At 34.3% G+C, this 15935-nt stretch overlaps 1 protein-coding gene across 4 annotated transcripts in view; it reads right to left on the reverse strand.

Annotated features, from left to right (window-relative positions):
* Positions 1 to 4176: 4176 nt before the first annotated feature.
* The window catches only part of LOC118738046, a 76569-nt gene continuing 64810 nt past the window's right edge, over positions 4177 to 15935 (reverse strand). For all 4 annotated transcript variants that reach the window (XM_036468943.1, XM_036468942.1, XM_036468941.1 and 1 more), the window contains 2 exons: positions 5896 to 5973; positions 4177 to 5820 (listed from right to left, as the gene is read on the reverse strand). In XM_036468943.1, the coding sequence (XP_036324836.1) occupies positions 5701 to 5820; positions 5896 to 5973 (198 nt within the window). In that variant the 3' untranslated portion in view covers positions 4177 to 5700. The remainder of the gene's footprint in view (positions 5821 to 5895; positions 5974 to 15935) is intronic.

The following is a 15935-nucleotide window of genomic DNA, read 5'->3' on the forward strand; positions in this document are numbered from 1 at the left end:
AGCTAATATCTGGACTTGTGGGCAGCAGAGAAGTTTCTTTTTGATCTCGTTTTGAAGAATTATTACTTTTGAAGCAAAATGGTGAAAATTAAGAAAACACCTTATTCTCATCTAGTCTGTAATGTGACCAACTATTTCATAGCTAAACGAAGTACAGAAACTGAAAATCAAAAATAGTGTGAAAGTAATGAGAAAATGATAAAAGCAAAATATACAAAAACGGTAACAGTGTTCAAATTCAACAAATAAATTTTATTAATTAAAAATCTATACTATTTATTATTCAAAGACAAGGCGATCTACTAATCGTACAGAGACAAGTCATGTATCAAATTAAAGTGCTCGATCTGAAACGTTGTAAGAGCATTTCAGATTTAAAAATCATTAGACCATTTTTTAAATATTTCCATGGAAAAATTTTTAAAGTTTTACATTGAACAAAGCATTTCTAATTCATTTCAATAGGCAGAAACTGAATATGGAGTAAAAAAGGATGCCCACAGCAACTTGAAAGAGTGTTTTCGGAGCACACCGAATATGAAGTGAGAAGGGAATCGAAGTGTCTTTTGTTATCTTGTTATCTTGTTTTTTTTTTTGTTTAGTCTGTGAATTGAAAAAGAAATTTTCAATCAAGAAGAAACTGATCATCCTTTCCGAATATTCCTGAAAAGATACACCGCAAAAAAAGCTGTTATGGCAGTTTCAAATGCATTTAGAGGTAAACAATAATGCATAATTCCTTTTGTCTAACTTTAGAACTTTTCAGATGTATTTAATAGAAAATATGCTGGATCTGTGAAATAATTCCACGGAGCGGGTGCAAAGTGGTTCCAAACCTAAAAGGAACGGATTTTAAACAAGATAATAATTTTTTTTTTGACATACGTCAGGATTTTTCCGTTTTTATGTTGGTTACTGAATAACATGTAAATCATTTTTTAATTTAGCGTTTTTTTCTATAAAAACATGAAAAGTTTTTAATACTTATTGATTATAAACAAAACTAAGAACATTTTGAATAACCGAGAGGACTCCGCTGGTACTCTGGGTATGATTTTAAAATGCTGGAAAACTTAAAAAAAAACAAGTAAGAAAGTCTAAGTTCGGGCGGAGCCGAACAATAAATACCCGGCGCAAGTATTAAATATATGTTTTTTCACCCTTCCGAAACCTTCCGCTAGATGGTAAGCCGAGGTGTATCAATTTTGAGTAAATTAGCGTCCTTCAATTTCGAAATATTGAAGTTTCAAGCATTTCTTAAATTTACCGTTATATGAGAATCGGCCGTTATTTTAGTCCGATTTCAATAATTTTCAACGTTTTGCTTACACGTGGCAAGTACAATAACCATACCGAGTTTGGTACAAATTGGTAGAACGGTTACCGATATACTTATATGTGATCATAAGTGGGCGGTGCCACGCCCATTTTCCAAAATTTTACCATAAACGTATTTCTTGGTAAAGAATTGTTGCAAGCATCAATTTTGAATAAATTAGCTTCAATATTTACTGATTTATCGAAGATTATGTATTTCTCTAAATTACCGTTATATGGGATGTGGGCGTGGTTATTGAGCGATTTTAAAAATTTTCGGCGATTTTTTATGCTGTACCAAGGCCAACAACTGTGCCAAGTTTGGAAGAAATTGGTGCAGCGGTTACCAAGATATACACATGTAACCATAAGTGGGCGTGGCTACGCCCATTTTCCAAAAATTTATAATATTCTTATTTTTCGTCTAAAAATTATTGTAAATATCAATTTTGAGTGAATTATCTTCAGTAGTTACTAAAATATCGCAGTTTTCGTATTTCTGGAAATTACCGTTATATGGGAAGTGGGCGTGGTTAAAGTCCGATTTCGCCCATTTTCAATACCAACCTACCTTGGATTAAGGGAAACCTACATACCAAATTTCGTTGAGATATCTCAATTTTTGCTCGAGTTATCGTGTACACGGACAGACGGACAGACGGACAGACGGACGGACAGACAGACATGGCTTAATCGATTTCTTTTTTCATCCTGATCATTTATGTATACATTTGTCTATATCTATCTCGATTCGTTTTGGCTGTTACAAACAACCGTTATGTGAACAAAATTAATATACCCTTGTGCACAAGTGCGCTCGGGTATAAAAATCATTCCCGACGAACTATTTTAAATAAATGTGAGATTATTTCAAAATTCTTTTTCGAGTTAGAGAAGGTCGAGAACTCTCCCCAGACTCAAAAATTAAGAAAAGAACAATAAGAGTATATTTTGCGAGATGTAAATTTAGTCGAGTATCAAAACCACTTGAAGGGGTAAGCAATTTCGTGTCCAAAAAATAAGCACTGTACGATAGTTGATAAGGAAATGGTTAATATGTTGCCCGGATAAGAAAATGCTTACTATGGCATTGATACTGTCGATTCTGAATATCCACAGGAGCAAGAAAGATTCGCCAAAGAATTTTTAAACTCTCTAACACCTTTAAATTTTTCTTGATTAAGTAGCCATTTATAATGAAATTTGTCAGCTAGAGAAGTGAAGTGATTGAAAGTCATAACTTATGTGTTTCTCATAGATAAACGTTTCTTAACTGAGATGACTAACCTTTTGAAATGTTTTGAAACAGTTAAAGAAATTTCAACTTAAAAGGTAGTACAAAGGCATATTAAACAGGTATTGGAGCAAAAAAAAAAACATTTACGTGTATTTTGTTGTTGCTTGTCTTATCTAAAGTGTGAACTGTTCTGATTTTGAGTAAATATTAAATATTAAATTTGGAAAAAAGTTGGTGCGACTTTCTTAGTACATTTTGTTTGCTTCTCGAATTATTGATCCATCATATTCAAGGCCCGGGCATCACCGTTTTTGCTGCGGAGTTAGGCGAACGTTCCATAAGTTGGTTTTGTATGGGAAAAGGTTTCACATGCAAAAAGATTTTGGCAATTTTTATTTTTTGTGAGAAGAAATTAAATATATTTGACATTTTAGAGACCAAATAATTTCAAAAAATCACAATCAGCTGCTCTACTGATACTACCTGTTCAATGTGCCTTAGGTAGAACAAAATATTACAAAAAAGTACATTTGACTGTTCTTCGAAGTACGAAGTACAACGGCTCAAAGAGAAGTACTGACTTCCGAAAGAAGTACAGTTGGTCACATTACTCATACGCCAAGTACTTACGTTTGATTTTAACTTTTCTGGTGTAAATGGTAGATCAAACATGGATCTTCCATTTTGAATTTTTAAAATCTGATTTCAGATTCATGATCACCGACCTTTAAAACCCCTACTTTTAAATTTTTTAGCGAATCCAATCGGTTTTGGTTTTTTGTCCGCCATCTTGGGTCTACCATTTTCAATTTTCCAATATGGCTTCAGATTCGTAATCACCGACCCCGAAAGAAACCCCCCCCGAGTAATGAACTCTAAGTGAATCCGCTAAATTCAAAAAAATCTTCCGCCATTTTGGATCCACTATTATGAACTAAAAAAAATTACTTCAGATTCATTATCAGTTGAAGTGCCGAAAAATGGAAAAAATGGCAAATAAAAAAAAAAAACAATTTTAAATAGTATTGTGCCACAGTTTTTCCGAAGAAAAAACCACGTCTTAATGAAAATCCAATTCGTCTGATAGATTCTAACTCATGTCGATTTTTTTTTTTAATTTTCCACCCCTTTTTACTAAATCCATCGACATGAGGTAGAATTGGTCAGACAAACTGAATTTTCATTAATTCGTGATTTTCCTTTGGTAAAACTACATTCAAATCCTATTTGAACCTTTTTTTTTTAATTTAGCATTTTTCGAAATTTCAACAGTTTTTTTTCTCGAAAGCTCAGCGTGCTAGAAGAATTTTGTAAAAGCACTTCAAATCATAAAGTACGAAAAACTTGTTTTGTACTGTGTTATCAGAGACGAAAATTATTTTTTTCCTGTGTAAACATTTCAGGACTAACTTGAATACAAAAAAATAATAATTTTCTTCCCTTTTTCGGATACAAAAAATATACGGAAAATGCGCAATCCACAAAACAAAGGTTCCTTTGCTGGCTGGTCCTTAAAAATCATATGAGCGATTTTTTTCAGTCTCATCCTCTCAATCGGTAATACCACGGTCACAGATATCACTTATAAATTTTGGTCCCGATTATAGATTCAAAAAATTTTTGTTATTTTCATTTAATACCCAAAATCGATACTACTAAAGACGAGGATATTACATATAAATTTTGGTACCGATTTCAACCCGTTAAGACGTTTTCATAGGGTAATCTGAACTTTATCGATTTGGAAGGATATATTAAAAAAAAACCTTCACTAAAAATTTTAAAGTGTTAGTACAAAAAACCACGGAGTGATGCCACTTTTTAAAACGTTTTTTACGTAAAACAAAAAAAAATTTGGATAGGGCCTTTGTGAATGAAGGTAACGATGTGTATGTACATGTGTGTGTTGGAAAACCCGCATGAAATACCAGCGTGCCAATACGATAAGTCATATAGATACAAATGTAAATACATATGTATGTATGTAGGTATCTGTAAAAGCATGTAGGTGTATGCATGCAGGAAAAGCCTTTTCGGTCAGTTGGTGGTGTCGATCGAAATGGCATCGGTATACCCATTAAGCAATTGCTCGCCACACCAAAATACACACTCACACTGTGCTATACGCCCAGTCCACAAGTCCATAATCTCCCCGTATGTCCGTATGTTTGTTGGCCATTTGGTTTGCGCTCATTCACTGCTAATCCCTGGTGTATCGGACGTTGTTATCCCTTTTTAAGCACATTGACGCACGAAAAGATTTTCCTCACTCGTTGGTCTCGTCCATTTACTTGGTCAACGGCCGGGGCAAGAAAACTTCGCAGCTCCGACTGTGAAAGTGACTGATGTGCCTAATTTATTGCATATTCTCTTTTCTATGAATGCATACATGTGTATGTATGAATATGTGCATATGTGTAAAATTTAATGCGTGCATGTACCGAACGTTGACTCAGTGGTTGCCGTGTGTGCCTGTGTATGGGGACCTTAAGTGAATAATATGTACGTAGGTACTATGTCTGCCCTGCGTTCGGTTCGGTCGGTTTCGATGGAAAGGACTTAAATTATTGTTGCGGATTTTAATTGAGGTTTTTGCCATTCACATTTATGCGTTTCGCTCTCTATTCCCTTTCACGCTTGCGGCATCACCAATGCCAATATTTCTTTTAAAACTGCAAATGAAACTAATTTATCCAGCAAATTCTACAGGCAAGGAGAAACTACAGAAATTGCTTTTTTTCTTTGTGATATTGACATTTTTCACTTTTCGCTTCGAGTCAGGCAATTCGAGAAATGGAAAATTGAATGTATAATTACAACCGCAAAGTTATTATCATTTTCGCACCATCTCCGCATCTGATGAGTTATTTCCTATGTCCTTACCCAACAGCTCCTCTTATCCTTTTACTGCACTTATTTCTTCCTTTTCACAGTTGATTTTCGTAGATATGTTTGTCAATTTCATTTATTTCCTTTTTCCCAAAGTTTCTGCTGCATTTCGTCACAATATCGGTGTCCTTAGCGCCCTCTTTACCGCCTTCTGTTGCCTCCTGGGCCGTTTCCACTACATTCGTCTCTTTCAGCTCTTTTACATCATTTGACTCTTTTTGCTCCTTTGCCTCCGTCGCCTCGCTTATTGCCATGTCCTAAGGATGCTTCGTATAATTGTTGAGTGGCATTTCATTGACCATGGTGTGCGCCACCTCTTTGCCCCTGTCGTGTATTCCTTTGTCATGTGATTCAGCTTTTTTCTTTTGCGTCTTCAACTGTATGAAATGGGGAAAGAAATAAATACCATTAAAGAAAGAGATTTATTCAGTAAAATTTTAATTCATAGTTACGCGTCTTATTGTCTCTTCGAAATTCTGATGTGGCTCAACGCGTTTCATCGTGCTGCAGGCTTTCAACTTTTCGGAGGACTGAAAATGAAAACAGAAAAATAAAGGAGAGACGAAAAAAGTATTATTAATTAATGATTCAATTAACACAATCGATATACTCATACATACATAACTACATATGCATGTACTTTATACTAGGGCTCGTATGTCAATATATCACATTAACTTAACTGGAGGATATCATCTACATACATATGTATGTATAGCCAATACAAGAATGATAGAATACAAGTTTGCGCCGATTGCAGCACAATTCGTGACGTCATCGTAGAGTTGACACCTTAGAGCGGCGAGAATAAGGGCGATTAGTGATGTGCTGAATTGTCCCCAATACTCGGTACCCAATACTTAAAAAAGATTTCGGTACCCAATACTTCCTTTTCGGTATCCGATACCGATTCATTACATTAAACCTTCGCCATTATATGCATTTCAGGTTTAGCAAAAACTTGCATTACTAATTTAGGTCGGTGTTATGCAGACAAACTTTTGTTTGCCAAATTAAATGGCGGCTGCTTAGTTTGCTCGGAGGTGGTTATGTCGAGTTTGGCACAGGGTTGCACGTTCATTATGGTTTTCATGGTTATTGCCAACACGAAATGAGAATTTCAGATGTACATAACGCGCAAAATTTAAAATTTTTGTATATGACAGCACCGAATTTGCTGCAGTTTGACCAAACAAAATTAGTTTGCTGTGAGAGTCGCCAAACTCGCTCTCTCCGAGTTTGCTGCAACAACAATTGCACGCAGTTTGCCAAACAAAATTTCTGCATAACACCGACCTTATATGATATCGGCTAAAACACTTGAACTTATCGCAACAGGGAAATATTATTTTATCAGTTTTAACCTTAGTCGATCCAAGGTTCAAGAAAAATGAAATGAAATGAATGAATTAATGAAGAAAATGATCGGATGCAGAAGCTTTTCAGGGGGGAGACCTAACCAGTTAGCGACAAGTTTCGGATCGATATCGCACTTGTTGGCGTAAAAATATTTCATATCACACGTTATTACGTGGTTATAGAATCTGCCCCCAGGCCTCCAAAAAAGATATCGTCCGATTCAGCTGGAACCAAAATGCTTCAAACAAGTAAGGCACTCCGCACATTAAGCTCCTAATCATAGTAGTGTAATCGTTTCGGCATACTAAAGTATAAAGCTTTTATGCAGAACACATGTATGTATTTCAATGAAGCTCTGTACATTACTATTCAAAATCATGTTTTCCCCTAATCATAAAAGCTTCATGAATCGAAGCGCCCAACATTGTAAGGCGCTTGCTGTTTTGAAATCATCATTTGTTTACTTTTTTGTGTCGCAAATAAAATTTATTTGTCAATTCAATAGAAAATAATTAAAAATTAATGATTTCGTGCTAAAATTCGTGCAAATTGTATTAAACCACAAACATTTATGCAATATTACCGAGTTTGGTACAAATTGGTAGAACGGTTACCGAGATACATATATGTGATCAAAAGTGGGCAGTGTCACGCCCATTTTCCAAAATTTAATCATAAACGTATTTCTTGGTAAAGAGTTGTTACAAGCATCAATTTTGAATAAATTAGCTTTAATATTTACTGATTTATCGAAGATTTCGTATTTCTCTAAATTACCGTTATATGGTAAGTGGGCGTGGTTATCGCCCAATTTTAAAAATTTTCGGCCATGTGGTACGCAGTACCAAGGCCAACAACTGTCCCAAGTTTGGAAGAAATTGATGCAGCGGTTACTAAGAAATACACATGTAACCATAAGTGGAAGTGGCCCGATTTTCCAAAAATGTATTATATATATATCACTTTCTCAATTATATATATATCAATTTTGAGTGAATTATCTTCCGTAGTTGCTAAAATATCGCTGTTATATAGTTTTCAATAGCATGCGTCCTACGTCCGAAAGAAGTGCACGTACCAAGTTTCGTTAAGATATCTCAATTTTTACTCGAGTAATCGTGTGCACAGACGGACGGGCGGATGGACAGACAGTCACCGCTTAATCGATTTCTCTTTTCATTCTGATCATTTATGTATACATTTGTCTATATCTATATCTATCTCGATTCGCTTTGCCTGTTACAAGCAACCGTTATGTGAACAAATTTATAATACCCTTGTGCACAAGTGCGCTCGGGTATAAAACGATATAGTCCATTTGATTTAAGAAATGGACGGGAAATCAAGTAGTGTAGGGACATTTTTAATAAAAAGATATATGCTTCTTATGATAAACACCAAATATTATGTTAGAGTGATGTTCGTTTCAGAATTCTGTCACTTGAAACAAGTACTGTGTATGTATTTTTAAATTATTTATGTGGGTATTCAATCCAATGAATTTACTGGCTTAGTTTTCAAACTTGAAATTATATTAGCTGTCAAATCTTGTAAAACCGGATCACCCGAAGGGTATAGTATTAGTAATAAATATAAAAAACGACAACATCAGAACATCACCAATATAATTTTTTACGCCGACAAGTTAAGGACAAGTTGGGGCGGCTTGGCGTACAAGTATTAACCTTACCCCTGAGCAGCGTTGCCAGGTTGACGTTTTTAACATCATTTGGACGTTTTTTGTATCCTGTTGACGTTTCGACGTTTTTTGTGTAAAAAATTGCATTTTTTAACTTCCCAGTAATATTTCTCTGTTACTAAATCTTGTAAGTAGAACTGATTTTGAATTATTTTCCTAATAAATCTTTACAAGCTTTGTTTTACAACAACAGATGCTTCAAAAAAATATATGTTTTTTGGACACAGATGACAATCCTTGTTTAAGCGCATAAAGCAAATTACACAATTAGTCGCATGGGGCCCTTATTGAAAATTTAATGAACGTAAAAAGACTGAAATATTGCTAACATTTCTTAACAGAACGTAATTTAGCATTTTCGACAACATACCACTTAACCAACTATTTACAAGAAAAAAAAAAATATTAGAAATCAACGCGATTCCTTAGCATCTTAAAACTTGCACATTATTGCCCTGAAATTTAATGGGCTATCAACCTGCATAATCTGAATAAAAAGTTGAATCAGATTTTTTATAATTTTAGCACATAGTTTGAAATGTGGATTTATATTTTGTTTGTTATATAATGAGCTAGGCTTTTATGGAAAAATAATAAACATTAAATAAACAAAAAAGAAAGAGCCAAAATCGATGACTTAATCAGCTGATCACAAGTGCATGTATAAAATGATTTTTATATTAACGATCTCAAACCAGTTTAGAATGAATTTTAAATGTGACAGAGCAAATGACGTTATAATATCTATACCTTACGCACATATGTACCTTTGCATACAATAAAAGTTTAATAAGAACAATTCTTTGTGCATACATTTGAAAAAGACGTTTTTGGGTAGGAAATGACGTTTTTTCAGATAAAGAGGGACGTTTTCTCATGCCGAAGACCTGGCAACACTGCCCCTGAGGTTGTGGCGTACTCCGTTCACCTGCCGACATATCTTTGATGGTCTTCACCTATTTCGCTACAATATGTATTTGAATTTATGTAAATGGATCAAAAAACCCTTATATTTGATGTTCTGATTCTGTGGAAAGAATCTCATACATATTAGAATATTGTCGAGTGGCTAACCTTAAAGTGTAAAAGGATCGATTTCACTGCCGAAATTAAAACATACTGCAGTATATGAGATTACACTTAGCCAAATTCGACGAAAATATATTTAATTTTAAGTTGCTGCTGCTGCCGCCCGCCACAAAATCAGTTGTGAGTGATAAAATAGTTTTGTTTCTTCACTTCTCTAGCAGATAATTTATCACGAATAGGCATAATTTCCCGACTAATTTTTTACTAGGAAAAATGTTGTGGCAAATATTACCCGATGGCATCGCTGTTTATACTTTTAAGTTGTTACAAATTTTAGCGCAATTCTTCTTTTTGCTTTAAATTTGTTGGGCCTTTCATGTTCTTTTATTGAAGACTTTAATAATTGTCAATTTTGTCGATTAATGCAAACCCCCATGTCCGTGCAAATCGATACACCCTGTCGATGTTGTTGGAGTTCTCTTTTCACATTTAAGCCGCAAGGCCTAATTTCTTTTATTTTGCAATTTTCGCTTAAATTCTTGTAGTCCTTCCAACAGCTACAGAAAAAAACTATTTCAACAACAGCCACTTAAAAATTCTTTGTCACAAACATTATTATAAAGAAGGCCTAATAACTAAGTAATGAGATCAGCTTTGTATTTGCCCTCTCCAGGCAGTGGAATAGGGAAACTTTGTAAGGGAAATAAAATCGACCATACACAATATTAGTGTTAAAACACGATAAAAATAATAATCCAAGCGACACCTGAAACAAGCAAACAACAGCAGAAGCACATTTATTTTAACGTTTCTAAACACTTGGGTCTCTCGACCGCAGCTTTGGTAGTTTACTCACTCGCTAACCCACTTGTCCACTGAGATACTCACTTGATGCCGCAGCCGCTGGGAAAGATCCGCCATTCAAATAAAGATTGAAAGAAAAAAACCAAAAGAACGAGTACTACAAATTGACTAACCAGAAAATGTAAAAAAAAATGCTCCAACTAATACTTCCGCTGCAGACCACGTAATGAGCAAAATTCCATGGCATTTAAGCACAGTTTTAAAACAACAAACAACTCTTCCTTCACTCATACTGCAAAATTCGCAACACTTGTTATACAGTTTAATTCAACTTTAGCAACTATGCACCTTCACCTGTTTGGATTTTCTTTCGCTTCATACAACAAGAGGATGCAGGCGAGGTGACTATACAGTGCAACAACAATAGTAGCAATAATAAATATGACAAGAACAATACCAACCAGTGTGAATGAAAATGAAAGGCAGCTACAAAGGGAACTCCCGCCAAAGAGACTGAAATGGAGTAGCTTTAGAAATTAAACTGCTGCCATGTACCGCCAACAGCAACTGTGAAGAAGACAACAATGTTGGAAGTTCTCTGACCAGAGTGGTACTCGTAGTAGGAAACGCAGACCAAGTCCAAGTTGATTTCTCGTGCTCAAAGCGCATTTTCCGGCACCTTAGCGCCGAGGTGAAAAAATACAACAAAATATTTACTACGGTAAGCAAAAAAGTGGTCACTGGCAGCAAAATCAACAAGAATGAAATAAAAATTTAGTGCAAACCGCAAAGGACAATATACAAAATATCAGCGTACAGCAGTCAAAGCAACAAAAGCAAATTACAAGAGTTAGCAAATGGGGAACGATAAAAATGTAAGTATACATGTATTTCGGGCAGACATTGTGTCAAATACAAATAAACACGTCCCTGTGGCACAAAGATAACAGTGAAATAAGCAACAATATAAAAAATGGCTGTTAAATATTAAAAGAGCAACATAGAAATGGATTGACAAAACTAAGCCGTAAAACATAGGAAACACACGGGCTATTTACTTAGCAAAAAGTCCTATAGAAATTAAAAGAAAAATTATTAAAAATTGAAAAAAGAAGCGAAAATAAGTATTAGAACATTTCGGCCCAATTTCTCCTTTGCTATAAATAGGTGTGGCACAAAGGAAAATCAAGTCCAGTTTATTTCAAAATTTCAACATTCGCTTTTAATGAAAATAGCAATGATTAGTAAGTTTACGGATTCTTAAAGACTTGTTTGGTTAGGTTATCTTTGCTTAATCACGTAAGGAAGTCCAAGTTCGGGCAAAACCGAACTTTATACACCTGGCAATATTTTGCGTTGTAATGCCAAATGCAATATGTGCACCAAGTCAAAACACATGGTTAAATTATACCTAGAGATGCAAATTTTGAACAGTAACATCGATACATCGATGTTTCAATGCATCGGAGAAAAGTACGTCGAAGCTAAAATACATCGCCAGAGAAACATCGATATATCGATGGTTTGCGATTTTTTAATTTCTAGTTAAATTTAAAGCAGTATTGAACACTTTAATAATTATGAATGTATTTTCCTGTATTTTATTATCCTTTCTACATCCTTTCTATTATTAGAATCAAAATGCATACCATCGTAAAGACGTTCGGGCCTAAAGATCCTAAGCCTGATCTTGTTGAGGTTTCTAGGGCCTGTTGGCTATGTTTTAATAGCTATGTTATTAGCATTCAGAATGAATCCAACAATTTTATTGAGCTTGGGCCGTTTTTTATGAAAAATGTTGTGGAAAAGTAAAAATAATTTACAAAGGTAATAGCAGCTATAACTTCTACCTTTTGTAAAATATTGTTGATTTCAATGACATTTTTCATCAACAACGGCCTCGAGCTCAATAAAATTGTTGAACATCATTGTTATAAGGCCATAAATAACAAAAAATTATGAACGAATAATAAATTTAAGGTCAGTCAAACATACCGAAGGAAAGTCGGATAGTCTCTTTAAAGTCGGTGTTTAAAACATCGGTAGAACTTCCACCGATGTATCGTCAATTTCCCGATGCTAGTAAATTGTAAACATCGAAAATTAAACCGATATTATTGATGTTTCAAAAACATCAATGCATCGCTTGCATCCCTAATTATACCAGGTGTAGTAATAAGTGTGAGAAGAATGATTTGACACTCTCTTATTTGAAAATTTCTTGAAAAAATTTGTGTAAAACAGCCGAATGTCAAACGAACTAAGAAAATAATGCTTGAAAGCTGTTTTATTACTACACCTGGTATAATTTCATAATGATCAAAACCTGAAGCAAATTTGGAATCGAGTTGACGATATCGCACAAACGATCAAACAGTTTTTGGTTTTCACTAAGCAAGACAATCTCAAGACGATATCGACCAGACGATTCATGTCGTGCTCTATTGTACGTGGGAGATATCACGCCCATTTTCCACGTTTTATAAAATTCGAATTTTTTACAAAGAAATTTTTTCTACTTATCTACCTTGACACAAGGGCAACCTACGCCCCAAGTGTTTAAATTTTTACTCTAATGTCCATGTTTACATACGAACGGTGCACAGATCCTGCATATTTAGCAGTTTTAATTCTGTAATTCGTAAACTACTGAAGATAGAATATTGAAATATTGCAAAGGGTACAGTACAAGTAATTTTTCTCATATAAAAGTTTAAGATTTTCGTTATCTCCTTCATGATCCAATGATAAAATTTAGACCAAGTTAGTATAGGACCACCTGTGAAATCACACCTTTGCTTAAAAAAAAAATATATATAGAAATCGGTTAACAAGGTCCAAAGTTATGCGGTAACATACATAAAATAAAATAAAACAAAAAAAATATTCCGACGAATTGATATCCTTTTTGTGAAATCGGTTAATTTAGACGTACTGTCACTTCCCATATAACAGTAATTTTCTAAAATGCAAAAGCTGAGATATTTCATTATCTACAAAAGCTAAAAGGTCCAAAATTGATATATGGAATCGCCTTTTAGCAAGGTTGAAATACTGAGTCTTAGCTAAATTAAATCTCAAAAACGCACATTCATTAAAAGGAATATTAAAAAATAAACAACTAAAAAAGCCTGAATACCCGGCGCAAGTATTCAATATACCTTTTAACCTTTCCAAAAATAATGATATAAACTTATATAGTCATATGAGGGCGGTGTCACGCCCATTTTCTAAAATTCCATAATAATGTTACTTATTTTCAATGGATTGTTGTTAGTATCAGTTTTCAGTAAATTAGCGTCCTTAAATTTCGAAATATCCAAGTTTCAATCATGTCCGAAATTTACTGTTATATGAAAAGTGGCCATAATTTTAGTGCGATTTAAATAATTTCCAAGGTTTGCTTTTATGTGGCAAGCACAATAACCATACCAAGTGTGGTACATATTGGTCGAACGATTACCGAGATACATATATGAGATCATAAGTGGGCGGTGCCACGCCTATTTTCCAAAATTGTATCATAAACGTATTGTTGAATTGTTGCGAGCATCAATTTTGAATAAATTAGCTTTGGTATTTACTGATTTATCGAAGATTTCGAATTACTCTAAATCACCGTTATATAGGATATGGGGTTGGTTGGAATTCTTAAATGTTCAGCTATTTGGTATGTTGTACCAAGACCAAAAACTGTGCCAAGTTTGGGAGAAATTGGTGGAGCGGTTACCAAGATATACACATGTAATCATAAGAGGGCGTGGCTACGCCTATTTCGCAAAACTTTATAATATTTTTATTTCTCGTCTTAACATCATTGTAAATATTAATTTTGAGTGAATAAGCTTCAGTAGTTACTAAAATATCGCAGATTTTGTATTTCTGAAAACTACCGTTATATGGAAGGTAGACGTGGTTATTGTCCGATTTTGCTCATTTTCAATACACTCCGTCCTGAAAAGAAGTTCACGTATCAAGTTGTGTTAAGATATCTCGTGTTTTACTCGAAATATAGACAGTCACCGCTTAATAGATTTCACTTTTCATTCTAACAATTTGTATATACATTGGCCTATACCTATCTCGATTCGCTTTGCCTGTTACAAACACCCGTTATGTAAACAAAGTTACAATATTCTTGTGCACAATTGCCCTCGGAAGAGCGCATGTCCGACAACTGGAAATTAAGTGTGCTCCCCCCAATCCACAAGAAAAGCGATCCCGCCAGTGGCGCCAACTAACGAGGGCCAGCTTTCTAAACATAGGTTGCAAGGTCTTATCAAGTGGCACGGTGCCTCTGAGCTGGAATTAAATAAAAGGTTTTTGCATATGAAATTTTCTTGATATTGAATGAGTAATGCTCCCTGATCATAAAAATCTAAAAAGTGAAAACACATTCGTAGGCGGACGCCCCAAACCGGAGGAGCAGCTCGGCCAAACATTAAAATATGTGTAAGCGCTAACATATGGGGTGGTCCTTAGTGCGATGGAAAGACCAAATGGAGAAGCACTTGACTTTACTTGGCATGACCGATTTTCGCCAGTTGGGAAAAAAGAGAAATGACTGGCGTGCTTTGCTCGAACTCCGCCAAAATAGTTTAGCCGGTTAAAAGAAGATTAAGTTGTTGTTGCAAACTGTGCAATTTAAATTCTGAAAAAATCTATCTTGATTCAGAAGTTATGATTTTTGCAACGAAAACATCAAAAGGCTTTATAGTGCGACATTGCGAAATGGGAGGGTTTTTATCTTATCTCGAAACTTTTCAACATCTTACTTAGGGATTTATAAAGCGGTTGTTGAGGATAATATATTTAGGCATTTTTACCTAAGGCAGCACCACATTTTGTATTAAATCTAGTGGATTTTTGAATAGAAAAGTTTTTTGGAAAATATAGCTTTCTAATTCCCAACATTTGCTATACATTAGTTCTAGTATTTTCTTCAAGTATTTTTATCCCTCCCAACTAATAAAGTCCTCAAAGTCCAAGAAAACACGAAACTCACTTGCTTTCAGTAACCGCTTGTGGTAGCTGTCAAACACCCAGCTAAATGATGAAGCTGGTTCCAATTTTGACATTAGTTTATTAGGAGATGTTAGTTCGCAATAAAAGTTTTGAACTTTAACTTAATATATAAAATATTAAATAAAAAGTATTAAAAAATATTAATAAGTAGAAATAAATATTAATATTCTATAAAAAATATTAATAAAAAATAAACATTAATATATAAATTAAAAGAAAATCATTATCTACTACACACTGCAGTTTCTTTCCATCCGCAGGTAACGAAAGTAAACCGGAAGCATTATAGTTTTTTTGTTTACCTGAAGTTGTTAAAAAGTGTTGCAATTTAAAGTTCGGACGATAAAATTCATGAACAATAAGCAAAACCGAAAAGCAGTTAACAAAGCGTTGACGGAAATTAATGTCTCGATCAGCGTATACAAAAATTACGATTGCCCTTAATTTTCGATGCATAAATTTTCTGGTTATTTGTACCAAACCCGTGTGTTGAATTCAATTAGTATTTAGAATTAAATATACATATGGGTAAACTTCGAAATGAAAACATTTATTATTTCATATTATTTCATATTT

Source organism: Rhagoletis pomonella, unplaced genomic scaffold, assembly GCF_013731165.1.
Source record: "Rhagoletis pomonella isolate Grant_MI unplaced genomic scaffold, Rhpom_1.0 Rhpom_scaffold_00004, whole genome shotgun sequence".
Lineage (NCBI taxonomy): Eukaryota > Metazoa > Arthropoda > Insecta > Diptera > Tephritidae > Rhagoletis > Rhagoletis pomonella.